At 36.0% G+C, this 24759-nt stretch overlaps 1 protein-coding gene and 1 non-coding gene across 2 annotated transcripts in view; one reads left to right on the top strand and one right to left on the bottom strand.

Moving 5' to 3' along the window:
• Positions 1-580: 580 nt before the first annotated feature.
• The window catches only part of LOC138708120 (cytosolic 10-formyltetrahydrofolate dehydrogenase), a 60180-nt gene continuing 36001 nt past the window's right edge, over positions 581-24759 (top strand). The window contains exons 1-8 of the mRNA XM_069838330.1: positions 581-795; positions 8491-8632; positions 8813-9047; positions 9127-9292; positions 13438-13542; positions 17188-17412; positions 20963-21174; positions 23985-24264. Coding sequence (XP_069694431.1) covers positions 742-795; positions 8491-8632; positions 8813-9047; positions 9127-9292; positions 13438-13542; positions 17188-17412; positions 20963-21174; positions 23985-24264 — 1419 coding nt within the window. The 5' untranslated portion in view covers positions 581-741. The remainder of the gene's footprint in view (positions 796-8490; positions 8633-8812; positions 9048-9126; positions 9293-13437; positions 13543-17187; positions 17413-20962; positions 21175-23984; positions 24265-24759) is intronic.
• Positions 17935-18006, bottom strand: TRNAN-GUU (transfer RNA asparagine (anticodon GUU)). Its single transcript has one exon. It is a non-coding gene; the product is annotated as a tRNA-Asn (tRNA).

Here is a 24759-nt window from a genome sequence, read left to right as displayed (position 1 = left end):
AGCTTCCCCTGCTCAAAATTTCATGCTACGCCACTGAAGTTAATTAATCTATATTTCACTATATGAATCCTAACCTAAGCTAATATATAGGTATTATATTATGTGGATATTAGTAGTTTAAAATTCCACCGAAAAAAGAATATTAATGATGAAGAAGAAGGCAGAGAAAATAACATTATTATTATTATTATTATTATTATTATTATTATTATTATTATTATTCAACCACTGTTGAGTAACGGTTAGCATGCTTGACCTTAAAAGCGAGCCTGGTCCTGGTTGGGATAAGTTACCTGGTTGAGTTTTTTCCAGATTTTTTCCCTCAACTCATTAAGAGCAATTGCTGGGTAACTTTCGACTCATTTCGCTGGCATTATCACCTTCATCTCATTCAGACGCTGGATAAAAATAGCAGTTGATAAAGCGTCGTAAAGTAATCATTATTATTATTGCCCTGTTGTTTTTCTCCTACTCTTGTTTTTAACTGTTGCAGTTGACGCAATTAAATGTTCTAAAGTGGGAAATCGAGCCAGAATTACAGCGAAAGTCTTTGCAAGCTATTACGCACCCCTGAGCAAGGTCGACCGGGTGAACTGTCCGTGAACTCGGCGCCTCCAATCTCGTTGCATCTGTGGAGGGGACATTATATTTCAGTGTTCGACGGACAAACATAAATATACGAACGTGTTGTTTTCGAGACCAGTTTGACTGCAACCGACTAAAAGAAAGCAGATTTCAAAGATGTTGGGCACAAGAGCATATTTCGTCATCACGAGACACTTCTCTACTTCGCAGGTAATGTGTTCCACTTTTGTTAATCGAGTGGGAAATTGTTGATGCGGTTGGCTTTCCGGACATAAGAGTGCTGTGGTAGTATTTCGGAAAACGTCAACAGCTATGACATTAATCCACCAGAAAGTTGAGATATTAGTTTGCAGCGACCCGATTGCAGTCGATTAAAACAGCTGCCGGTTTCTACTGGATACTGGCAGGGCAATGATTCAGTGCTTTTGAACATTGCAAACGAGGTACTGCGTACGCAGTCGCTTTAGTCTGAAGTAGCAGAAACGGTAATTGCGTTGTTACAGAATACATATTTTCATATAAATATTCTATTTTTGAATGATTTTGTTACGCTGTCTCTATATCGGCGTTAGTTATATAGTGTACTGTAGCTATTATAGGCATTCCTAAGGTTCCCAGAAATATTAGAACAAAATACGAGACACTCAGCACTGATTTTAAAATTATCTGTATTGCCTTTAAACAAATATAAACAAACACATATACACAACAGCTCTAATTTTAAAATAATTAAATAGGCCTACTTTATCTTTTATTAAGTACTTAAAGAATAAATTGTACAAAAGAAATTGAAAATGTGGTCCTTACAAAATACAGTAGTTTCACCTGAGTGTGAGCTTGGACTATATCTCTACTGAATGAAAAGTAATAGAGTAGCTTTCAATGTCTGAACCAGAACGACAAACCTGTACAGCCGGGTGGTAACCAAACATGTGCTCCAATCGTCCACGGCCTTAGAACAAAAAATAATAAATTAATAAGCTTAACATAAAAACAGTAATTTGTAATTATAAACTTCGTAACTCCCAATCTAAAATAATTTACCCATACATATAAAAATAACATACAAAGTATACAATTATGATTCTAGCCTCATTATAACAAATAACAATGAAGATTTTAATTCTATCAAAAGAAATACTCGCTTTATGTTCAGAAAAAGAAACGATATTTGTACTCTAAAAATATTCGTTCTACGTCACAAGACGTTACTGGAGCAAATCTGAAATATGATACAGTATTTCTTACTATCATCAGGTGAACAACTACTTTGTGAACCTAATAGTGTATCGTGTGTGGCACATAATATTAAACTCATATTGTTTTCAAGAGAATTTTCCATTTCTATAATGACAGCTAGGAAGTTCGTATCGTAATTCCGATGTTGAACTTGGACTGTAACGCAATGGAATGCATAGCAGCACAAGACGTCAACATTTAACGAAGAATAATCGGGAAAAAATAAACGTATTACACACTCCTCTTGCATAAGTATTTAATAACAGGAATCATGCATAATATTGACATTACGTAAATAATACAATAATAACAGAATACCTCACTTTTTTTCAGAACCTAAGCTATTAACATACAATAATAATATTCTTCAAACTATTCACGACTCTATACAGCTTCACACAATGTTACTGTGGATTATGTGAACTGCGTATGAGCTACTCCATCTCAAATCGACCGAAATATAGAGAAAATTGAACTTACAATTTCTAAATAAAATGAAACTTTTTTTGTACGTAGAGAATTGTGATACAATGCTTTGTGCAAAGTTTGAGGCATCAGAACTTCATAGTGTTCAAATTAAAAATATTTAAATTTATCGTATTTTCATAAAATTAGCAACTTTAAACTGTTGTAGCTCCGAAACCCAATGACCAAAATCATGGTTTATTTTGATGCTGAGAAATTAAAGTTTATATTGACATATATTTAAACAGATTTTCTTACCTTTTATGGAAATGGAGAGATTTAGATTTTTCCTCATTAAGACGCCTTTGGCTAGGAAAAAATATTTAAAAAATATGTAGTTAGATTCCGCATTGAAAGTACACATAAACACATTTTTTACTGATGGTATGTTGATAAGAAAGTATTGAAAATATCAAATAAAGAAAATAAATAGTGCGCGCGTGAACTAACCAGCTGACTGTGAGACGGGAGCTAGCCGAGACAACCAAGGCCAGGAGACAAACACGTGATGTGTCGTCTAGCAGCGCATGGCTATGCTAGCTTTATCACAGGTTTTCATAAACACAGGAGTAAAATGACGCCCAACGCTCGCTTATAATCATCTCTCGGCCAGTGCGTGCGGTACTGCGCCGTTCAAGTCTAGGCGTGTGAAAATATTCTATTTAATACCCTCGAAACTTATTGCCATACCACTAAGCAAACAATGCCAAATCTCTCTTAATAATGCAAGGTTTTTTCTCAATATTTTTTTACATTTTTACAAGTGGCCAAAAAGCCTAAAAGCAAGTAAAATCAGATTATCTGTCTCTCTGTGTACAATAAAAATAAAGATTACTTCTTAACATAACCTACCAAATGTCAGCTTCAAAATAAGCTCTCGTTTAATGTTCTGCAGTAAATGGTTCCAGAGTTCTGAGCGCTGAAAGATGCTTGTTTTTATAAAATACGCTAAATTTGTCGCTCAATAATACGAAAACCGTTTGACTTTCGATAGTATATTTTTGAAAATGCACTGCCCTCAGCACCTTGTATAAGTAGGGAAAAAATTAGAGTATAAAAAATGCGAGGTTTTTTACTGATCGATTTCATATGGAATAGCCCGTATCGTCTGTAGCGAGCGGGAGCAGGGCGAGGCGCGGGTAACATCTACTGTATACACCTCGCTATACTCAATTGAAATATACTCTTTTGGTACGAACTTCCTACCTATGGTTATAAATCATTCACTTCAATACTTTTCTGAAGAATGAATTTCTTGTATCAATTGTTTGATCTGAAGCATTAAATCATGAAATGCAATACATTCCTCACTGAAAAATGATTTCACAATAAGCATTGACTTTAGGCCTATGTTGAAAAATAGCTCAACAATTGCTGTATCTGTTCCAATATATTTTTCCAATGAAATTTTGTTTTCTTTCGGTAAACGGCCTCAGGGAAACTTGCTTTTACGGCCCTCGTAATTGTGCTCGAATGGCCAAAATTTGTATAAGCAGCTGTTTTGCCATTATTAACATGGTGGAAGGAAAAAAATTAAATTTTTATCTGCCCCCGTGAGATTGTTAGCTTGTAAGTGTACTAGCTCAGTATCACATGTACAAATATGTAACAACCGATAACTCCATAATTGCCGACTTCTTTGAAATATTTGGTGAGGTGGAGAGCGGGACTCTGCGTAAAAGTGCGAGAAAACATTTGCTGTTTCTGAAAAATTTCCTTCAGTATTATACTGACAATAACGCCATTTGATTTTTAATATAATTATTTAACCCAAGATGGTTGAAAACCACGGCCTTTGTGCAGTACATTTTCCCTTTCACTGCTTTGTTCACCCTTCGTTGATCCTTGCAGCGATGATGAACTACGAGCTATTAGTTTCACTGCCGCCATTACAGCCCAATTTATCATTATGTTCTCGTTCATTGCAGTTTTATTTTGGGCAGTTTTCTTTGTTAAAAATTATCAATACTCTGTAGTTACATTGCAATTGCTGATTACGATAATCTTAAACAAGAAACGATAACTGAAACTGTTGATAACTGTTACTTTTAAATTTCGAAACAAATTGAACTTTTTATGATAAAATGTTGAACATTAATAACGGTAATAATTTATTAATTGATATTAGGCAAAAAAATTCAGTCGAATACACTGTTCATTAACAGTTAATTCCGTATTATTTCTGCTTGGTAATAACACAGTCTAGTATATACAGTCACGAAGCTTGAGTTTTGAGGGTGCTAGGAACAATTGACTATGCCGGTATTATTTCGCATTGTCTGTACTGTAATGAGGCGATATTAGCGATCCTAGTGGTTAGCAACTATCTATGGATGCATATTTACTATGTATAGAGCTTCGTGACTGTATATACTAGACTGTGGTAATAATATGACCGTTACTCTTCGATCACAATAGTTGATTGTGGATTGTAGACAAAGGAATGGGGTCACAGTCAGGGCAATATTTAGATATTCTGCCGCGCGCCCGGGGCAATTAATATTTTCCCGCTTCGTTACTTACGCGATTAATTGCAATGCAGTCATGCAGCGTAACACACAAATCTTTTTAAAATTCCTTTAGTCTAAATCACTATAAAAATAAGTGTTTAAAATAAGTTGACTGAAATGTTTGATACATTAATGTAACATAGTGTATCTTCCGTCAAGCTTGCTCAGTCACGAACGTCTTTATTACATCAAAGTATTCCATAGTCCATAGACTACTTCTCACCAGCTCGGATTCTATTCAGGATACAGCCACAGTCTAGTATATACAGTCAGGAAGCTTGAGTTGTGAGGGTGCTAGGAACAATATACTGTGCCGGTACTATTTCGCATTGTCTGTAATGAGGCGATATTAGCGATGCTAGTGGTTAGCAACTATCTATGGTTGTATATTTACTACGTATTGAGCTTCGTGACTGTATATACTAGACTACATTTTAATCGGTTATTTAACTTCGTTGTATTAACTACACTGGCTATCTAGCGTCGATGAATTCGAGTATTTCCCATGGGATTACTTGCTGTTCTTCTTACAGTTAGGAAAAATGTCTGAAAAGTGCGATCTAATAAGTCCAAACGCGCAAGCGCAACTTCAGAACACAAGTCCCGCTCACTACCTCTACTCTACACAATAGCGGTGGCCGTCTTAGTGAACAAAAATTACGAGGTGTATGTTGTTCGTTGGAGTCGCTACGAAACACTGATCCACTAACAGGAGTTGAGATAAGAGTATACAATAACAAACTTATAATTATATGACTTAAAAATGAGTGTAACAAGCATGACACACATTTTCTGAACGCTTATCATGTTGCGAATGATACTACTGTTTACAATTTATTTTCCTGAATAATATTTTTGATCTTAGGTTTTATTTATAGCCATTTTAACTTCAAGGTCATTTACGATAGTCGACTGTCTGGAGTGATACATTGTTACTGATACAAACATGGTCACCATGTACGTAACTTAAAACTGTAGGGATTGAGATCTCACGGAACATTAACTGTATAATAAAGTTATTTTATGATCAAGGCAACCACGAAAAAGACCCGATCAGATAAGCCAGCATCCACATCTGTGAAGTAACGATTAGCGCGTCTGGCCGCGAAACCAGGTGGCCCGAGTTAGAATCCGGTCGGGGCAAGTTAAGGCTGGTTCACAATAAACCGGGAACGGAAACGACAACGAGAACGGAAATAATAAATGTATTTAAATGGGAGCATTCACAATTAACTATTGTGAATGCTCATATTTAATTACATTTATTTTAACATTATTTCCGTTTTCGTTCTCGTTTCCGTTCCCAGTTTATTGTGAACCAGCCTTTACCTGGTTGAGGTTTCCCCTTAACCCAATTTGAGCAAATACTGAATAACTTTCGGTGCTGGACCCCGGACTCATTTCACCGGCATTATCACTTTCATCTCATTCAGACGCTAAATAACCTATGTTGATACTGCGTCGTAAAATAACCCACTTAAAAAAAAGATAGTCCAGCTCTGAGATTTGGAGCCTGGACCTCCCGAATGCAAGTTCATTGTTTTATCACTGAGCCCCTTCGATTGACATTTCTAACATTATTCTCCTATTTACGGAAATTGGCATTTAGAAGTTGTATATTCAACGTATGTTAGGCCTACTAATTATTTGTAATGAGACTGAGCAAATTCCTCCCATTTCTTTCTAAACTTTCAAGATATTGCTTCAGTGGTAAAAAAAAAATCACGTCTTACAGACATATTTTTACGACCAAACAGTAGACTTTTAACATTTGCAACGAATGTGTTAAATAATTCTGTGTACTGTATAATAAATAATTAATTTTTCTTAAAATGTACTGTAACTCTTCGCTTGATACCGAGTACACGTCTCATTTATTTGTCAGTGTGCAAAAAAATGTATTTTATTTGAAACAGAGATAAGTTATTTACTGAATTAAAATTATTGCATTTCAGTTTGTAATTATTCTTGGGTAAATTGATTCAAATATCGAATATGGAAAGTATTCGTCCAATAGTTCAGAAGAATTCCTTGTACACAGAAAAATAGGTTGTCCGTATGCTCGAAAACACTTCTGTCTCTAATAATGGATTTCGAAAACTTGCAGCGGCGCCAACTTTTGAAAAGCATTGTTCGAGCTCAGGCACTTCAGTTATATTATGTTCACAAAAATCTCAATGACGCCTCACTTCAGCGGTTACCAGAATAGTAATAACCAGACAGCGGATTTTCGGCTCTTACACAGAGACAAGTCGTCGCATCCCTTGGCGTATGGAGGGATCGCAGCAATGAATTCAATATCTCCGCAACTGACGTACACCTAACGTTTCAGTATCCGGACCGAAAATCCGCTGTCTGGTAATAAGTTATATATTGACTTATAAGTTACAAATTCACTTCTTTACGTCGACTCAATTGGCAATCCCTGTAATACTTACTTACTTACTGGCTTTTAAGGAACCCGGAGGTTCAGTGCCGCCCTCACATAAGCCCGCCATTGGTCCCTATCCTGAGCAAGATTAATCCATTCTCTATCATCATATCCCACCTCCCTCAAATCCATTTTAATATTATCTTCCCATCTACGTCTCGGCCTCCCTACAGGTCTTTTTCCCTCCGGCCTCCCAAGTAACATTCTATATGCATTTCTGGATTCGCCCATACGTGCTACATGCCCTGCCCATCTCAAACGTCTGGATTTAATGTTCCTGATTATGTCAGGTGAAGAATACAATGCGTGCAGTTCTGTGTTGTGTAACTTTCTCCATTCTCCTGTAACTTTATCCCTCTTAGCCCCAAATATTTTCCTAAGCACCTTATTCTCAAACACCCTTAACCTAAGTTCCTCTCTCAAAGTGAGAGTTCAAGTTTCACAACCGTACAGAACAACCGGTAATATAACTGTTTTATAAATTCTAACTTTCAGATTTTTCGACAGCAGACTGGATGATAAAAGTTTCTCAACCGAATAATAACAAGCATTTCTCATACTTATTCTGTGCTTAATTTCCTCCCGAGTATCATTTATATTTGTTACTGTTGCTCCCAGATATTTGAACTTCTCTACCTCTTCAAAAGATAAATTTCCAATTTTTATATTTCCATTTCGTACAATATTCTCGTCACGAGATATAATCATATACTTTGTCTTTTCGGGATTTACTTCCAAACCTATCTCTTTACTTGCTTCCAGTAAAATTCCCGTGTTTTCCCTAATCGTTTGTGGATTTTCTCCTAACATATTCACGTCATCCGTATAGACAAGCAGCAGATGTAACCCGTTCAATTCCAAACCCTCTGTGTTATCCTGGACTTTCCTAATGGCATACTCTAGAGCAAAGTTAAAAAGTAAAGGTGATAGTGCATCTCCTTGCTTTAGCCCACAGTGAATTGGAAACGCATCTTACAGAAACTGACCTATACGAACTCTGCTGTACGTTTCACTGAGACACATTTTAATTAATCGAACTAGTTTCTTGGGAATACCAAATTCAATAAGAATATCATATAAAACTTCTCTCTTAACCGAGTCATATGCCTTTTTGAAATCTATGAATAACTGTTGTACTGTACTCTTATACTCCCATTTTTTCTCCATTATCTGTCGAATACAAAATATCTGGTCAATACCTGTAATAGAGGATACTTTCATTGGGTGTAATTATATTGTGTACTGGTATGTTTTTTGCAGTGTATGCTGAAAAAGCTGAAGGTAGCAATAATTGGTCAAAGTACCTTTGCAGCTGAAGTATATAAACTTTTAAGAAAGGATGGACATAAAGTTGTTGGAGTCTTCACCATTCCAGACAAGGGAAATCGAGAAGATCCGTTAGGTGAGTACACGGTTCATTAGCTTCATATTTAATGTTGGGCAAGATGATATAAGCATATTTTGTCGTAATTAGGAGCCATAGTAACTCGACAGAGGAACGAACTGCGGATTGAAAGTTTTCGCTCGAGTGGTGGCAGAAAAATTTTCACATCTCGTGTTGGTGAATATTGAACTGTTTCAGCTTCAACGGCTGCTTCTGATAACACACCTGTATTCAAAGTGAAAGCCTGGAGGCAAAAGGGACAACCACTCACAGAAATCGTCGACAAATATAAGTCGCTGGGCGCTGAACTCAATGTCCTACCATTCTGTTCCCAGTTCATCCCCATGGATGTCATCAACTTCCCAACTCTTAAGACTATTTGCTACCATCCTTCACTTCTACCCAAGCGTAGAGGTGTTAGTGCTATAAGTTGGTAAGTGCTCTGTAAATGCACGGGAATTTGTCATTCTTGACAGGACAGATACCGGTACTCATCATATGGTCATTTGCAGGACTCTCATTTCTGGCGACAAAGAAGCGGGTTTCTCTGTGTTCTGGGCTGATGACGGACTTGATACAGGCCCCATTCTCTTGCAGCAGTCGTGCCAGGTGGAGCCAGACGATACCGTCGACACTCTTTATAACAGATTCCTTTACCCAGAAGGGATCAAAGCAATGGTAAGATAAGAGATCATTCTGCAACTGGGATAACACATTCGTTTCAAGTTCAAGGTCGCTGACTTTGCCCTGGGATAAGTCGATTTCTGGTTCAGTCCAGTTCTTTGTATGATTACACTTAATGTATGGATTACTTGAGAATCTTGAGATACGAAATAGGCTAGGTATATTTGCCAAATCTGAATTGCACAAATTAATTCAGTTTTATCACAGTTTAGTATATACAGTCACGAATCTCAATACGTTGTAAATATGCATCCATAGATAGTTGCTAACCATTAGGATCGCTAATATCGCCTCATTACAGACAATGCAAAATAGTACCTGCACAGTCTATTGTTCCTATACCTGTTTTTTTTTAAAGATGGGACATGACAGGAGCGTTGCGATCGGAAAAACAACTGAATGTCACATAGCGTGGTAGGCCTGTTGCTATGGTAACAACGGTTTAGTTGCCAAAGTTACAGTTCCGACATGGCGAGTGCTTAATAGCTCTCTTGGCGACATTTATTGTGCTCACAATGTTAGCATTTGTACGTTTCGTCTTTCATTCTCTGTCGATTTTTGTATTGTTTTCTTACCTTCGCGTCAATTGTCAATTAATGTTTTAACGTCAGCCATCTTAACGACAATTGCTAGCTTCCATCAGCTGGTAGCGTGGTAGTCCATATTGGCAACATGGCACTGTAGTTACAAGCTCGGCCGCTTAACTGTCATGTCCCATCTTAAAAAAAAAGTATAGCACCCTCACAACTGAAGCTTCGTGGCTGTATATACTAGACTGTGGTTTTATGCTGTTTACGTTACTAACTGAATGACAGATTTCCGAATTAAAGTTCTGATCTACAGTAAATACAAGGTGAAAATGATATAACTGTACAGATTAAATGGGGCAATATAATACATTAAAATAAATAAACATAATATTACGCATTTTGTATTTAAGTGCAAAGTTTATTAGAAAATGAGCCTGACAGTCTGTATAGTTTGGCAACAGCGCATCCCCGGCTTACGTACGAATACACACACGCATTCGGTCTCAATAGCAGCGTTCCTTTATATATAATCAGGGGTTCCGTCCTTAGTCACTGCAGCAGGGTTTCCAAACCACTGGTGTAGCTCAGGTCGTAGCGCGTTTGCCTGCTGACCCGGAGTTGCGCTCGGGCCTGAATCCGATTCCTGCTTGGACTGTTCACCTGGTTGGGTTTTCCCGAGTTTTTCCAACTGTAAGGAGAATGTCAGGTAATCTGTGACGAATTCTCGGCCTCCCAGTAGTTGATACAGCGTTTCTAGATAACGAAGTAAAAAAGTACGGTTGCGAGACTTTCTAATGGCAGGAAATAACGATACGTGTTAATTTTTTTATTTAATTTGCACGAAAATAGTCCGTTTTATTGAAAAACTGCGAAGGGACCCGGGTGGCGAATTTGTATGAGCGGAAAATTTTTGAGATAATAAAATAAATATTCATTTTATCCTAATTCACAGATGCCTGCTTTAGATTATAGCATTAATGTTAAATTCTTGTTACATGCCTTTTTTACTGTAAAATGTCTAAGGTTTTCGTAAGTTAGAAATGCGGAGACTCAGAGCAGGGCTGAAAATAGGAAAGATTGAAGAATGGTGGGTTTGCAGTGAAAGACCTTTCCTTTGGCAGAGAACTATAAATGAATGCGTGGTGGGGGCTCAAAATTTGTTCGAGCCCTGAGTGTAAGAACCTATACAGGGCTGACTATTTTTTTTAATTCACTTTTTAAATGTTATTTTTGGTTTTTGTCACAGAAATGAAGACTTTCGCAGAAACAGCCAATTTTCGCGAAAATTCGCGAGAAATTTGCTGTCATAAATCGGTACATTTATGACATGATAAAACCACAGTCTAGTATATACAGTCACGAAGTTCAATACGAAATAAATATGCATCCATAGATAGTTGCTAACCGCTAGGATCGCTAATATCGCCTCGTTACAGACAATGCGAAATAGTACCGGCACAGTCTATTGTTCCTAGCACCCTCACAACTCAAGCTTCGTGACTGTATATACTAGACTGTGATAAAACCTGCATATACACCTGGTGCATCTCTCTCACATTTCGCATTTATCGCTAATAACAAAAAAAAACGGCTTTGCCCATATGTAGACTATTCAGCGGTTGCCGGAATAGTAATAACCAGACAGCGGATTTTCGGTTCTTACACAGACAAGACGTCGCATCCCTTGGCATATGGAGGGGTCGCAGCAATGAATTCAATCTTTCCGCAGAATTGACGTACACCTAACGTTTCAGTATCGGAACCGAAAATCCGCTGTCTGATAATAAGTTATCTTCCGTACTTTTTCTATCGGCTATAATTCCTTCATTCTCTTCATTCGTTCGTCACTGACAAGTAATGTCAACGAATGAAAATGTTACTATTGCCATTTAAAGGTCCCCAATTTTAACTACTTTATTAATGGAACGTGAAAACGATTCTTACGATGTTATTTGAATGGTATAAATCTTATTCCAGTAACGTAGGCCAAAGCTTTGTCATGTTCACTGCTCTGAAATGTGAAGTGTGCTCCCAAAGATCAATTCTGAGACTGTTGGTACGAAATCGAAATCCACATAAAGAGCTATTCGGATGTTTTTTTAATGTTTACTGTAAAGCAAAAATTAAAACGAATACCACGCTACATAAGTTCAAGGTTGCCCTGTATTTGTTTGCTATGGGTGAAATATTCCACATGCTCTTGATACTGGTTGTAACCAGTCTTCATTAATGTCAAGGGTGAAGGGTGATAGCTCAGTTAATACCGGTTTATACTTATCAGCCAGCAGGTTATGTCATTTTTGTGATATTTGGCATTTAGAGCACACTCGTACTGATACTGTAGGCTACTTCTTCACCCCCGGGTCTTACGTAACTTTGTAGTTTTACATTGGTTGACCAGTCCTAACACAAATCATCCGTCGGCTTCTAATCAAAAAGAAACGAGTTCGATCCTCAGCAAATTGCATGTTATGTGTTACGGACAAATCGATTATGAGAATTATTATTTCTTCCGACACACTCCTGCCATTATCATTCCACCGTTGAACTAGTATCATCTTATCATTAAAATCTATTGTAAATAATCTCTAAAGCTAATATACCGGTAATGACAAATCTCGAAATAGAACTGCAGTTATATTCTGAATATAAACTATTAGGCGTTGTGTAATTAAGTGCATGGTTAATTAAAAACTTAGGCTATAGCTTGGCAACAGCGTATCGCCGACTCACCTACGAATACATACCGGCACTCTCAATAGCAGTGTTCTAGTTCTGTCCCTTGCACCGCAGTAGGTCTGCCGAATTCATAATGGCAGCGAATAACGATGCGTGTTAAACTTATTTAATTTGCAAGAAAGCTGCCCATTTGACTCGAAAACTGCAAAGGGATAAGTCACATCTTATCAGTTTTTCTAATGATAAGAATAAAAATTAGAATCATACGGGTAGTAAATATTGAGTAGAATGATGTTAAAATTTAGGGAAAAACAGTTTTTTTTTTTCCGAGAAAAGTATTCAATTGGACTAATATGTTATCAGAATTTTTTGTTGTATTCTATCCAAGGAATAAGCTGTTAAAATCTGCAGTTATATTACTTCAATCCTGTATTTATAAATGTATGTGTATGTACGTACTATGTGTGTTATGTATGTATGTATGTATGTATGTATGTAATGCATATTTTTCTCCCGAGTTAATTATTACGCTAATCAATTTCATTTGAGTTACACTGTTTGTTGGAATATGTTACATTTAATTGGAATATTCATATCTATCATTAACGTCATAATCCAATATTCGTATCGTGAGAAAACTAGCGCACGGGAATTTCAGGTGATTTTGGAAATTAAAATCATATATTTGGTCCAGGGAAAATACTGGTCTTTTACTAAAATACTACCTTTACTTACTGAAGTATAGCAGATTAAATAGTAAACTTCATCTAAAAAAAATCACTTGAAAAGTAACCTGAACTTCCATTTTCCTAGTTTCACCCGCATAAAAATAGTAGATTTATAAAATGTAGGAGCGAGGAAGTATTGTCTCAAATGAAATAATGTTTATTCCACAGCTAGTCGTGAAAGTGATTCTGGGAATATTTTCAGGCGAAAGCAGTGAACATGGTTGCTGATGGGACTGCTCCAAAAACACCCCAATCAGAAGAAGGAGCTTCTTATGAACCCTCCCTCAAGAAAGAGGAGCTTCAAGTGGTAAGGTGACGCTCGAAATATCCGAGCAATGCTGCCGAATGAGCAATTTTTCTTTTTAATTCAGCGCTAATTGATAGGATTTTTTCATCGATGTATGCTCATGACGTTACAGATTAATCTTAACATGTAGGCTTTCACGGCCGGCGTCAATGGAACAAGGATTTTCCGGACTGAGAGGCCGTGGTCTACTGGTGGTGTTGCAACCAGACGTTTGTTTTCTATTGCTGCCAAGATCACTTCGCCGTTCGAAACAAATCATTAACGTTCTCGTCCCACTCCACTGCCTGAAGGCAGCTCAAATTTCTCAGTGATTTTTACAATAAAGTGTAGTGTTGTCTTTTGTTCATTGATAATAATTACGGTAGGCGGTATGGATTGAGTACCTCGAGTAGCCCTACGGTACTTCCCGCAACTAAGGACGTTACTTTTTGTCCACAACTGTACCACGCCACTGAAGATGTCTGCCGCAGCAGTAGACGAAACGTCTGATAACAACACCACTATTTAGTCCACGGCCTCTCAGCCCAGAAAATCCTTGTTCCAACGTCACAGATTGTTCTGTTAAATTCGTGGGAAATTTGTATAGCCCATCGACGCTCACTATGTGCATGTGTATATATTATGTAGGTATTGTATATTATATTCATCCATGTCCACCCCTTTAACATATTACGATTTCCGTGCTTCTCAAATGACATGCGATTTGTCCTTGAGAGCCTCTCGTTCCATGTCCAATCAGAAGGCGCGAAAGAAAAGGTGTAGGCATTCTCTATGCACGAAGTGGTAAGGTTACACTAATATTAATGTTCATTGGCTGTTGCGTATGTAATTCGCTTTTCGTTTGAAAACATACAAGTTTATACACTGAGAACATTCTTATTGTAATTTTAAATGTGTTATTATTACGAACTTCAAATTTTAAATGCAAATCTGGATATCCAAAGTTCATGTTTCTGTATCGTGATACGATAATTCAAATGTGTAGGCCTAATTAATTCTTGTTTTTGATATGAAACTTTTCTTCTTTAATTAAATTACCGTACCGTAAATGAAAATACATCGTCTTTACTTTCAGAAATAGTTTCTAACATAATTCCGATTAACAATTTACACTTTTGACAAGAATATAACTCATTATAAATAGCTCTTGAACACAATGCTTTGTATTAACCTCATTAACATCCACTACTGTGCAGTAACGATTAGGTAGCATATGTCTGACCGTGAAACGAACCGGTCCAAGTTCAAATCCTGGTTGAGATAAGTTACCTGGTTGGTTTTTTTTTTCTCGAGGTTCCCTTTCAACCAATTGAAGCAGAATTTCTGGGTAACTTTCGGCGTAGGACTTCGGGCTCATTTCGCCATCATTTATTCACATATCGTTATCATTATTGGCATAGCCCGGATTAAGTTAACAGTGCAGCGAGCTGTTTTCGTACAACAGCGCGACCATTTGTCGAAAAATATCATTCGCAATGCAAGCCTTCGGTTCCCTCCTCCGTAAAAGGGGGGGGGGGGACTTCATTAACTCTCCTCTTTCTTCTGCGGTCGAATGCTAAACCTTGTGTTAATAATCCATCAGTTACAGTTATATAAAACAGTGAAGTATGATGTCACATGACTTCCCTAAAAGTTAAAAATAGACTTTGATTTTTGGAAAAAAGTAACAGTTGAGAACAAATAGTTTTAAAAAGGCAAAATGAATTATATACAGTAATTTTGGCTTAAGAATATGATACATTTATTAAAATTCAATTGTTTTATGAAATTATACAAAAGAATATATAAAATAAGATAACAGAGTTGAGGGAAAAGCTGTTACCGATGGAAAGAAACACAGATTTATGAAAATGAGGCAAACCTGAGCAGTATTAGTAAGTTTAGGTGTTGTGTAAGACGTTTATTGTATTTCGTGAAAAAAGTTTTCAATTTTTGTAAATGGTAAAATGTATAAGTTACTTGAAAATGTCCCTTATGTTGTGTAATAGGGTGAGTGTATATGTAAGTGTAGTGTATGGTATGGATGATGATGATGATGATGATGATGATGATGAAGATGAGGAAGGGAGAAGGAGAAACCTGGTGCCGACAAGTAGCCTACAAAAAGTATACATAAATACAAAATACAGATAAACAACAATACTGATATATGGATTGTCACCTGGAATGGAATGAACAAGTGAATCACACTTCCAAAAAAAATATTTTCTATTATTCACTCATTAAAGCGACTGAAGCACTTTCTTCCTGATAAATTAAAATTAATCCTTGTACAAACACTCGTGATGCCACACTTCGACTACTGCGATATTATATTAAGTAACCTAAATGCAAATTTGAGCAGCAGGCTACAACGTGTGCATAATGCGTGCGTCCGTTATATTTGTAATATTCGTAAGTATGATCATGTTTCCCCATCTTTCCCAACTCTGTCTTGGCTAAGGCTAAGCGATCGACGAGCCCTGCATTCTCTTGTTCTCTTATTTCAAATTCTGCGCACTGCTACCCAATCTATTTGGCTTCTCATTTTCAAAATTTATCCGCATATCATCAGCTAAGTACAAGATCTCATCATAACAATTTACTCATTATGCCCTACCACAAGACATCGTTATATTCTTCATCTTATACAGTTTCAGTTGCTAGAAATTGGAACTCGCTACCGAGTGATGTAAGGGGTTGTTGGTCAATAACTTCATTTAGGTCAAAATTACATAAATTCTTACTTAACAAATTAACTGCCGATTAATATTTATTACATATAATGAAACTAACATCTGCCCATTCTTATTATTATCATTAATTTCTCTAAATAGATTTACAAAACCTCTAATGGGAATTACATTAATATTCTCATTATAGAAATATATATATATATATATATATATATATATATATATATATATATATTTTTTTTTTTTTTTTTTTTTCTCCCTGTAACATAGTTCTAGCGAGCTTATATTAAATTAATTTTCATCATTTTACTTGCTATCTCAAATCTCAAATTAATTATAATTGATTGAATTAAATTAGCTCATAAATTAAGTTACTACTTTACCTTATAGGTTTATCTAAATTTAAATAAATATGTAGTCTACTAGTCGTTAACTTAACTGAAGAATATTGCTGGAGAACCTTTTAAGTGTAGTGTGAATATTCGTAATTTAAATATGTATTGTATTGATTAAGGCTGGTTGAGTGGAAGAGAAGGCCTTGTGGCCTTAACTCTGCCAGCGAAAATAAAACATTATTATTATTATTATTATTATTATTATTATTATTATTATTATTATTATTATTACAAATAGAATAAAATAATAATAGTACACAAGTAAAAAATGAGTATATAAAATAATGTTTAATAATTTTGAGGACTGTTATTACGAAAGTGGGGCATTCATTGGGGAGGAGGCCGAGTTTTTTTGGCCCTCATCTATATGAATGCCTGCTTAGATGTAGAACTATTCCCTCTCTCCGTCCACCATTTGTGGCTAGCTCTAGATACTGCTCATCATGCTAAATTTTGAACGTAACAATGTGATGGATATAACTATGACAATGAAATAATTTAAATGCAATGGAGGAAGAAATTTATTCGAGCTTTATGCATGGTGCTAATGAAGTATTATTGACTTTTGAAAACAGATCAACTGGGACCAACCTGCATCGGTCATCCATAATTTTATTCGTGGAATGGACAGTGTTCCTGGTGCAAGTGCTTTCTTGAATGATGAGAAGGTGAAATTGTTTGGATCACAACTATGGACAAAACCAAAACCAAAAGGGGAAACAGTGCAAATTAAAGGATTGGACAGTGGAGGAATTATACATCCAGACGGACTTTTAGTAACTTGTAAAGATGGTGCAATGGTAAGTTGATATATTATTTGATATACTATAGTTAGTGCTATTTGGGTCTACTAAAATGTAAATACATTTAGTAATAAAGAGAAAATTAATAGGTATACGTGTAAATTATCACAATTGAAGCACTGGACTAATTTGTTGATTGTAACAATTTTACTCAAGTTATTGTAAGTGAAATGCAATATTTTATAAAATGTCACATCATTTCTTCTTACATTTTTACAGCAGAAACTACTAAACATTTGTTCACACAAATTTATGTTACAACATTGCAAACAAGAACAATTGTTTGTATACATCTGAAGTCTGATTAGTGTAGGTAATATATGTAGCTAGTCAGCGATATATTCAATGGAGGGGGAAAGGAACTAGTCATCCTATCCTATTATCTCCTGGCTTAGTTGTCTCATAAGTGGTCCCTTATTGGTATCACTTTTGAGGTTCAGACCTGTCTTCGTACACTTGACTAAACAACACAACCAGAATATACGATTCTAATATCGAATAATTTCGAGGGAAAAATTGTTCCAGAGCCGGGTATCGAACCCGGGACCTTTGGTTTAACGTACCAACGCTCTACCACTGAGCTACTCGGGAACTCTAACCGACACCGGTCCAATTTTTCCCTCTATATCCACAGACCTCAAAGTGGGCTGACAACCGTCAAGCAACCAACTTCGAGTGCACACTAACTCCATGTGACTTAAATTGTGGTTTCCTGTTAACGAACAGTAACGTGTATTATGCAAATCAAGATTTTCAGGTATAACTCCCTGTAAAGTTGATTTGAATAATTTCGAGGGAAAAATTGTTCCGGAGCCGGGTATCGAACCCGGGACCTTTGGCTTAACGTACCAACGCTCTACCACTGAGCTACTCGGGAACTCTAACCGACACCGATCCAATTTTTCCCTCTATATCCACAGACCTCAAAGTGGGCTGACAACCGTCAAGCAACCAACTTCGAGTGCACACTAACTCCGTGTGACTTAAATTGTGGTTTCCTGTTAACGAACAGTAACGTGTATTATGCAAATCAAGATTTTCAGGTATAACTCCCTGTAAAGTTGATTTGAATAATTTCGAGGGAAAAATTGTTCCGGAGCCGGGTATCGAACCCGGGACCTTTGGCTTAACGTACCAACGCTCTACCACTGAGCTACTCGGGAACTCTAACCGACACCGATCCAATTTTTCCCTCTATATCCACAGACCTCAAAGTGGGCTGACAACCGTCAAGCAACCAACTTCGAGTGCACACTAACTCCGTGTGACTTAAATTGTGGTTTCCTGTTAACGAACAGTAACGTGTATTATGCAAATCAAGATTTTCAGGTATAACTCCCTGTAAAGTTGATTTGAATAATTTCGAGGGAAAAATTGTTCCGGAGCCGGGTATCGAACCCGGGACCTTTGGCTTAACGTACCAACGCTCTACCACTGAGCTACTCGGGAACTCTAACCGACACCGATCCAATTTTTCCCTCTATATCCACAGACCTCAAAGTGGGCTGACAACCGTCAAGCAACCAACTTCGAGTGCGCACTAACTCCGTGTGACTTAAATTGTGGTTTCCTGTTAACGAACAGTAACGTGTATTATGCAAATCAAGATTTTCAGGTATAACTCCCTGTAAAGTTGATTTGAATAATTTCGAGGGATCGGTGTCGGTTAGAGTTCCCGAGTAGCTCAGTGGTAGAGCGTTGGTACGTTAAACCAAAGGTCCCGGGTTCGATACCCGGCTCCGGAACAATTTTTCCCTCGAAATTATTCAAATCAACTTTACAGGGAGTTATACCTGAAAATCTTGATTTGCATAATACACGTTACTGTTCGTTAACAGGAAACCACAATTTAAGTCACACGGAGTTAGTGTGCACTCGAAGTTGGTTGCTTGACGGTTGTCAGCCCACTTTGAGGTCTGTGGATATAGAGGGAAAAATTGGATCGGTGTCGGTTAGAGTTCCCGAGTAGCTCAGTGGTAGAGCGTTGGTACGTTAAACCAAAGGTCCCGGGTTCGATACCCGGCTCCGGAACAATTTTTCCCTCGAAATTATTCAAATCAACTTTACAGGGAGTTATACCTGAAAATCTTGATTTGCATGATTTGCGATTCTAATATCATTACTATTTAGCTTGTTTAACTACTTACGACTATTTCTTTCCACAACATTTGCGTCGCAATTCTTTGTCGAATTCATTTGAAAGTTGATATCCTAGTTTAATTATGCCAAACAAACGCGCTGTTTTAAATCTTAGAATTGTGCAGTACTTCCTTCCCGAAGTAGGCTATATCAATTGCTTGAGTTGATAGAAAATATAAACAACGAAAGTAAAAGAACATATTCCCAATATTAATGAAACATCGAAGAGAGATGTTTTTAAAAACAAATATTTCCATTCTTAATATAGAGACTTCACTCAGCGAAAATAAAAATCCAGCTAATTTATACTACGAAATAGTCATATTCGAATTTGTTGATTTTAGCAGTTCGCAGTTTACAAAAATGTTAGATGTGTAGTGTATTCATCTGGTAGTTCACAAATCACAATGATATTAAAAATGGGTTAAACGAGCGTTGAGCGACTTCTGCCGATTTTGGAATAGACATCGACACACTTAGGTTAGGTTAGTTTAGTTTAGGGTTATATTATCCCGTCAAGATGAAGGTGAAATCAATTGAGTGTGATTTTTTGTTTTCTATGGTTGGCAGTTCAAGTGCGTCGGTGTCTATTCCAAAATCGGCGAAAATCGCTCAACGCTCGTTTCACCTAAAAATGTACATTTAGTTTATCTTCAGTCATATACGAAAATAAATATGGTGAATATTACTTATGTACCAGCCACTATAGGAACTTGATAAAATACCTTGAAAATGTCTTGGATTTATGGTATTGATTAGTAAAAATTGATGTGATCACTGGGAGAGTTGTAAACCCACCCAGCCCGCCGTAAATATGTATCTTATATACGAAAATCGTCGTGTGTGAATGATGAATACGGCCATATTTCGTTAATGTAACAGTGTCGCCAACATACAATAATAATAATACTACACACCTAATCAAACCTAACCTAATCTCCCTCATAATAACTACACACCTAAACAAACCTAACCTAACCTGACACATAATACACACGTAATCTAACCTAACCTGTCACATAATACTACACACCTGCAGTAACATTCCTCACATTTAGTATAATTTCGTTTGCATGTATTGCCGGCCCTGCTACTGGTGTCGATAGCCATCTAGTGGAAGTGGATCATAATTCCATGAAGAAAATATGGCTACTTTCATAATTACATTTAATTTGTTCAGTCTATGTCTTGTGATATATTAAATGTGTTAATGTAGTAATATATAGTACAATAAGAATTGAAATTTGTTGTGGTTGTGACAAAAGTATTGAAAATTAGTTTATAGCGCCACATTGACAGTGATAAAAGTGTGCAATATTCGTTCAGTGGCTGGTGGATACTCTATATTGACCATAAATATATATTCTTTCTGAAATATCAGTGCAAGTCAATGCAATTCTATTTGCAGGTCAACATACAGAGGCTGATGGTGGGTGGACGCATGCAGCCAGCTGCCAAATATGGTAGCAAAGATGTTGCTCGGGAGGCATTGCAATTGACAGACGATGAGAAGTTGATAGTTTCTGCTTTGAAATCAGTCTGGAAAGGAATTTTAAATATTGAAGTGCAAGAAAGTACAGATTTCTTTTCAACTGGAGCAGGTTCTATGGATGTTGTGAGGTAATTGCTTCATCATAAACTATTTAGGTAGTTTTCATGGTCTGTTCCTTTGAATTTTTCTTAACAAAGATGGTGCAGATCCTTTCATCGACTCCTCGATCGTAACATATCTGTTTCTGTTTTCATTCATTTTATGTTTCTGCCATACAAAGCCATTGTTTTAAATTCTGAAGCACTGGTAGATATTTTGAAATTGTATTATTGAATAATTTTGTGTAGTCGGTATGTTGCACATTGTAGCCTATTATCAGATTTTGCTATTAATGTTTGATCATCCCCATGTAAAATTTGTGATGTGTTTTACTTACTGTTAAATTCAATTCCGCTATTTACAGTTTGCTTCCATTCTCCACATAAGTGCAGATATTTTTTCATATTATTTTGTGTTGTGTTCTCCCTCGTGTTATTTTCCTGTTACAAACGAGCCTAGGTACTTCAGGGGACTACATAGGCCTACACTTACACGCCTGGAGCTGTAATTTGTTAATATATTCAAATAAAGAATTAAACTTTAGCAAAAACAAATTGTAAGCGCCAGTTTCAGGGGATATAGTACCGTAAACTGGGATTACTTTGAATACAAAGGAAACTTTGAACATTTTTTCAGAAAATTATATTTAGGTTTCTTCATCCTGCACTTGTTACAGATGGAGGTACATTTGGTATGAGAATGATTTTATGATAATTTACCTCCATCTATAACTGGTTCTCAGTCAATAAAGTGGTATTAAATTGTAACAAAATTAACATAATTCAATTTAAATCCTGTGCAAATTCAACCTCGCAAATTTCTAGCGCAATAATTAACAACAGATCTCTATTAGAAACAACAACAACAACCAAATTTCTTGGCTTAAAAATCGATAATGTGTTAAATTGGAAAAATCATATTAAAGAAATTACCCTCAAAATAAATTCAGCTTGTTTTGCTATTAGATATATGCAAAAGATAGTAAATATCGATACCTTAAAAACAATATACTTTGCATACTTCCACTCGGTAATGAGTTTTGGAATAATATTCTGGGGAAATTCCACAGATAGTAACAGTATATTTCTATTACAAAAAAGAGTAATTAGAATAATAGTAGGTGCCAAATCTAGGGAATCTTGTAGGACTATTTTAAAAAAACTACAAATAATGCCTATGGCTTGTCAGTATAGCTTTTCATTAATAGTCTTCCTCGTATGTAATCGTGAAAACTTTGTAACTAATTCAACAGTTCATAGCATAAATACACGTCAAAAAATGACTTTCATACTCCATCGGCAAGTCTATTGTGCTATCAAAAAGGAGTGCGTTATATGGCAGTAAAAATTTTTAATAGCCTCCCTATCGATATAAAAAATGAAACTCAAAACATAAGATTATTTAGGGCCAAATTAAAGAAGTACAGTACCTAATTTCTCACGCCTTCTATTCTGTAGATCAATTCATGACTTTCAATAACACTTCATGAAATTTATACTAAAACTGTGTGTTGTACTAGTAGACTATATTGTAAATCTCGTCTGTATATATATTTCATCTAGACTGTGACTATAAATTAAGACTTTATAATAGTATTAAGTTTTTTGACTTGTTCCATATTCTAGCTGTAAAGCAATGTATGAATACCATGGAATCTTAATAAATACAATACAATACAATAAAAATGCAGCATGTAGAAACCTAAATATGATTTTCTGAAAAAAATGTTCAAAGTTTCCTCTGTGTTCAAAGTAACCTCAGTTTACGGTACATAAAAACCTAACCTGTGCTGACCACACAACACAGTATACATGCAGTAAAATTAGAAAACCATTTTATGTAATTGAGATACTTGAAATACTTTATTCATAACAAAAATTGCGATTTATCTACTGTGATGTAATATACTGTGACTATAATAGTATTTAAATTCATTAAAATGTCACATCAACGGATGTGCATACGTCACCAAACATCGTAAGATGAAGATTATACCCCTACCTTTTGTGTGGTACAGAAATTTGGTGATGCACATAGACTACTTGTTTACAAAAGAAATTAATTGGAATAATATACAACTTAGATCATGGAGAATTACAAATTTCTGTATTCATAACAAAATGTTTGTCCTATATTTTCACATCGCAGATAAAGTCATGGTATTTGTCAAGGACAGACAAAAATTAATAAACTATGACAATATACATAACCATGATACGTGGGAAAAAATTGGCAATAACATTCAGAGCTTCAAAAAATGATTGCACATAAAGATGCACATGCGATGGGAACTTTGCTCCCTAATGAGTTGCCATCACTATTAAAGATACTTAGTAGAAAATTTAGAACAGAGCTGAAGAACTGCCTAAATTATAAATGTGTCTATACTCTCGAAGAGTTTACTAATAATGTATAATTAATTATACCCCTATTTTTAATTTTATAAATTTTCTTTTATCGTTTATACAGTAATGCTTGTTGTTATTAATGTATACCAGTTAGAGCCACTGGTGTAACTCATTTGGCAGTGAGATTTCTGGTGATTGGGGTTGCCATCAGGTGTGGACTCAATTCCCACTTGGGCTGATTACCTGGTTGGGGTTTTTTCATGGTTTTCCCCAATTATAAGATGAATGTCAGGAAATCCGCGGCGACTTTTAAGCCTCATCTTGCCAAATACATATCACTGTCACACTGACTAATCTGTTAGTTGATACCGTGTTTTTAAATAACCGACTAAAAGATTATATACCAGTACAAATTAATTTGTAATTCTAATACTGTCAGAAAATTGTATATACCTCTATTAACAGCTAATAAATATTTTTATTATATCTAGATTGGTCGAGGAAATAAAGGAAAAGCTTAAAGTTAGTGTTCAAAATGAAGATCTGTTCATGGCTACAACATTCAAGGAATTCAGTGAAACTGTGATCTTGAAATCAAGAGGAGGCCTTACTTCCAAGACAGAAATGAAACATTCTTGCATCAAGCTACATGTGAACAATATGGACATCTCTTTTCCTCACCAGTTGTTCATAAATGGAGAATTTGTTGACTCGGAAAATGGTGCTGTTTTGAAAACTGTGAATCCAAATGACGAATCAGTTATTTGCGAGGTAAAATTTAAATCAGATTTTTAACTAATATACAGGATGGAAGTGAAATAACCTTGCAGATTGAAAGGGATGATAGGGTAAGCTTAAATGAATAGAAAACCTTCGTTACGTTTTGTGATTAAATGCATGGTTAATTAGAAAATTAATTTGGAAGTTCCAGCAGTCTAGCAATCTCGCTGCTAAAAGTCTCCTTTCATACCGCAATACAGATGTAAGAGATCAAGAACTCACCATACGTGTACACTGCCTTGCGCTCCCTTCTCTAGGTACAATGTTGCGATGTGGATTGCATCGTTAAGTGGTTTGAAATTAGTGGTTTTTAAATTAAATTTACACAAAATTGCCCATGTTATTGAAATACAACAGAGGGATAAATGATTCTTTATTACATTTTCTATCGATATGGACAAAAATCACTATTCAGTTCGCAATAGTTACCGAATAAGAGGGTGTTAAACATTTGGGGAAAAAACATTCTTTTCTGAGAAAACTATG

Source organism: Periplaneta americana, chromosome 10 (genome assembly GCF_040183065.1).
Source record: "Periplaneta americana isolate PAMFEO1 chromosome 10, P.americana_PAMFEO1_priV1, whole genome shotgun sequence".
Lineage (NCBI taxonomy): Eukaryota > Metazoa > Arthropoda > Insecta > Blattodea > Blattidae > Periplaneta > Periplaneta americana.
This window is presented reverse-complemented; position numbering and strand designations above follow the sequence as displayed.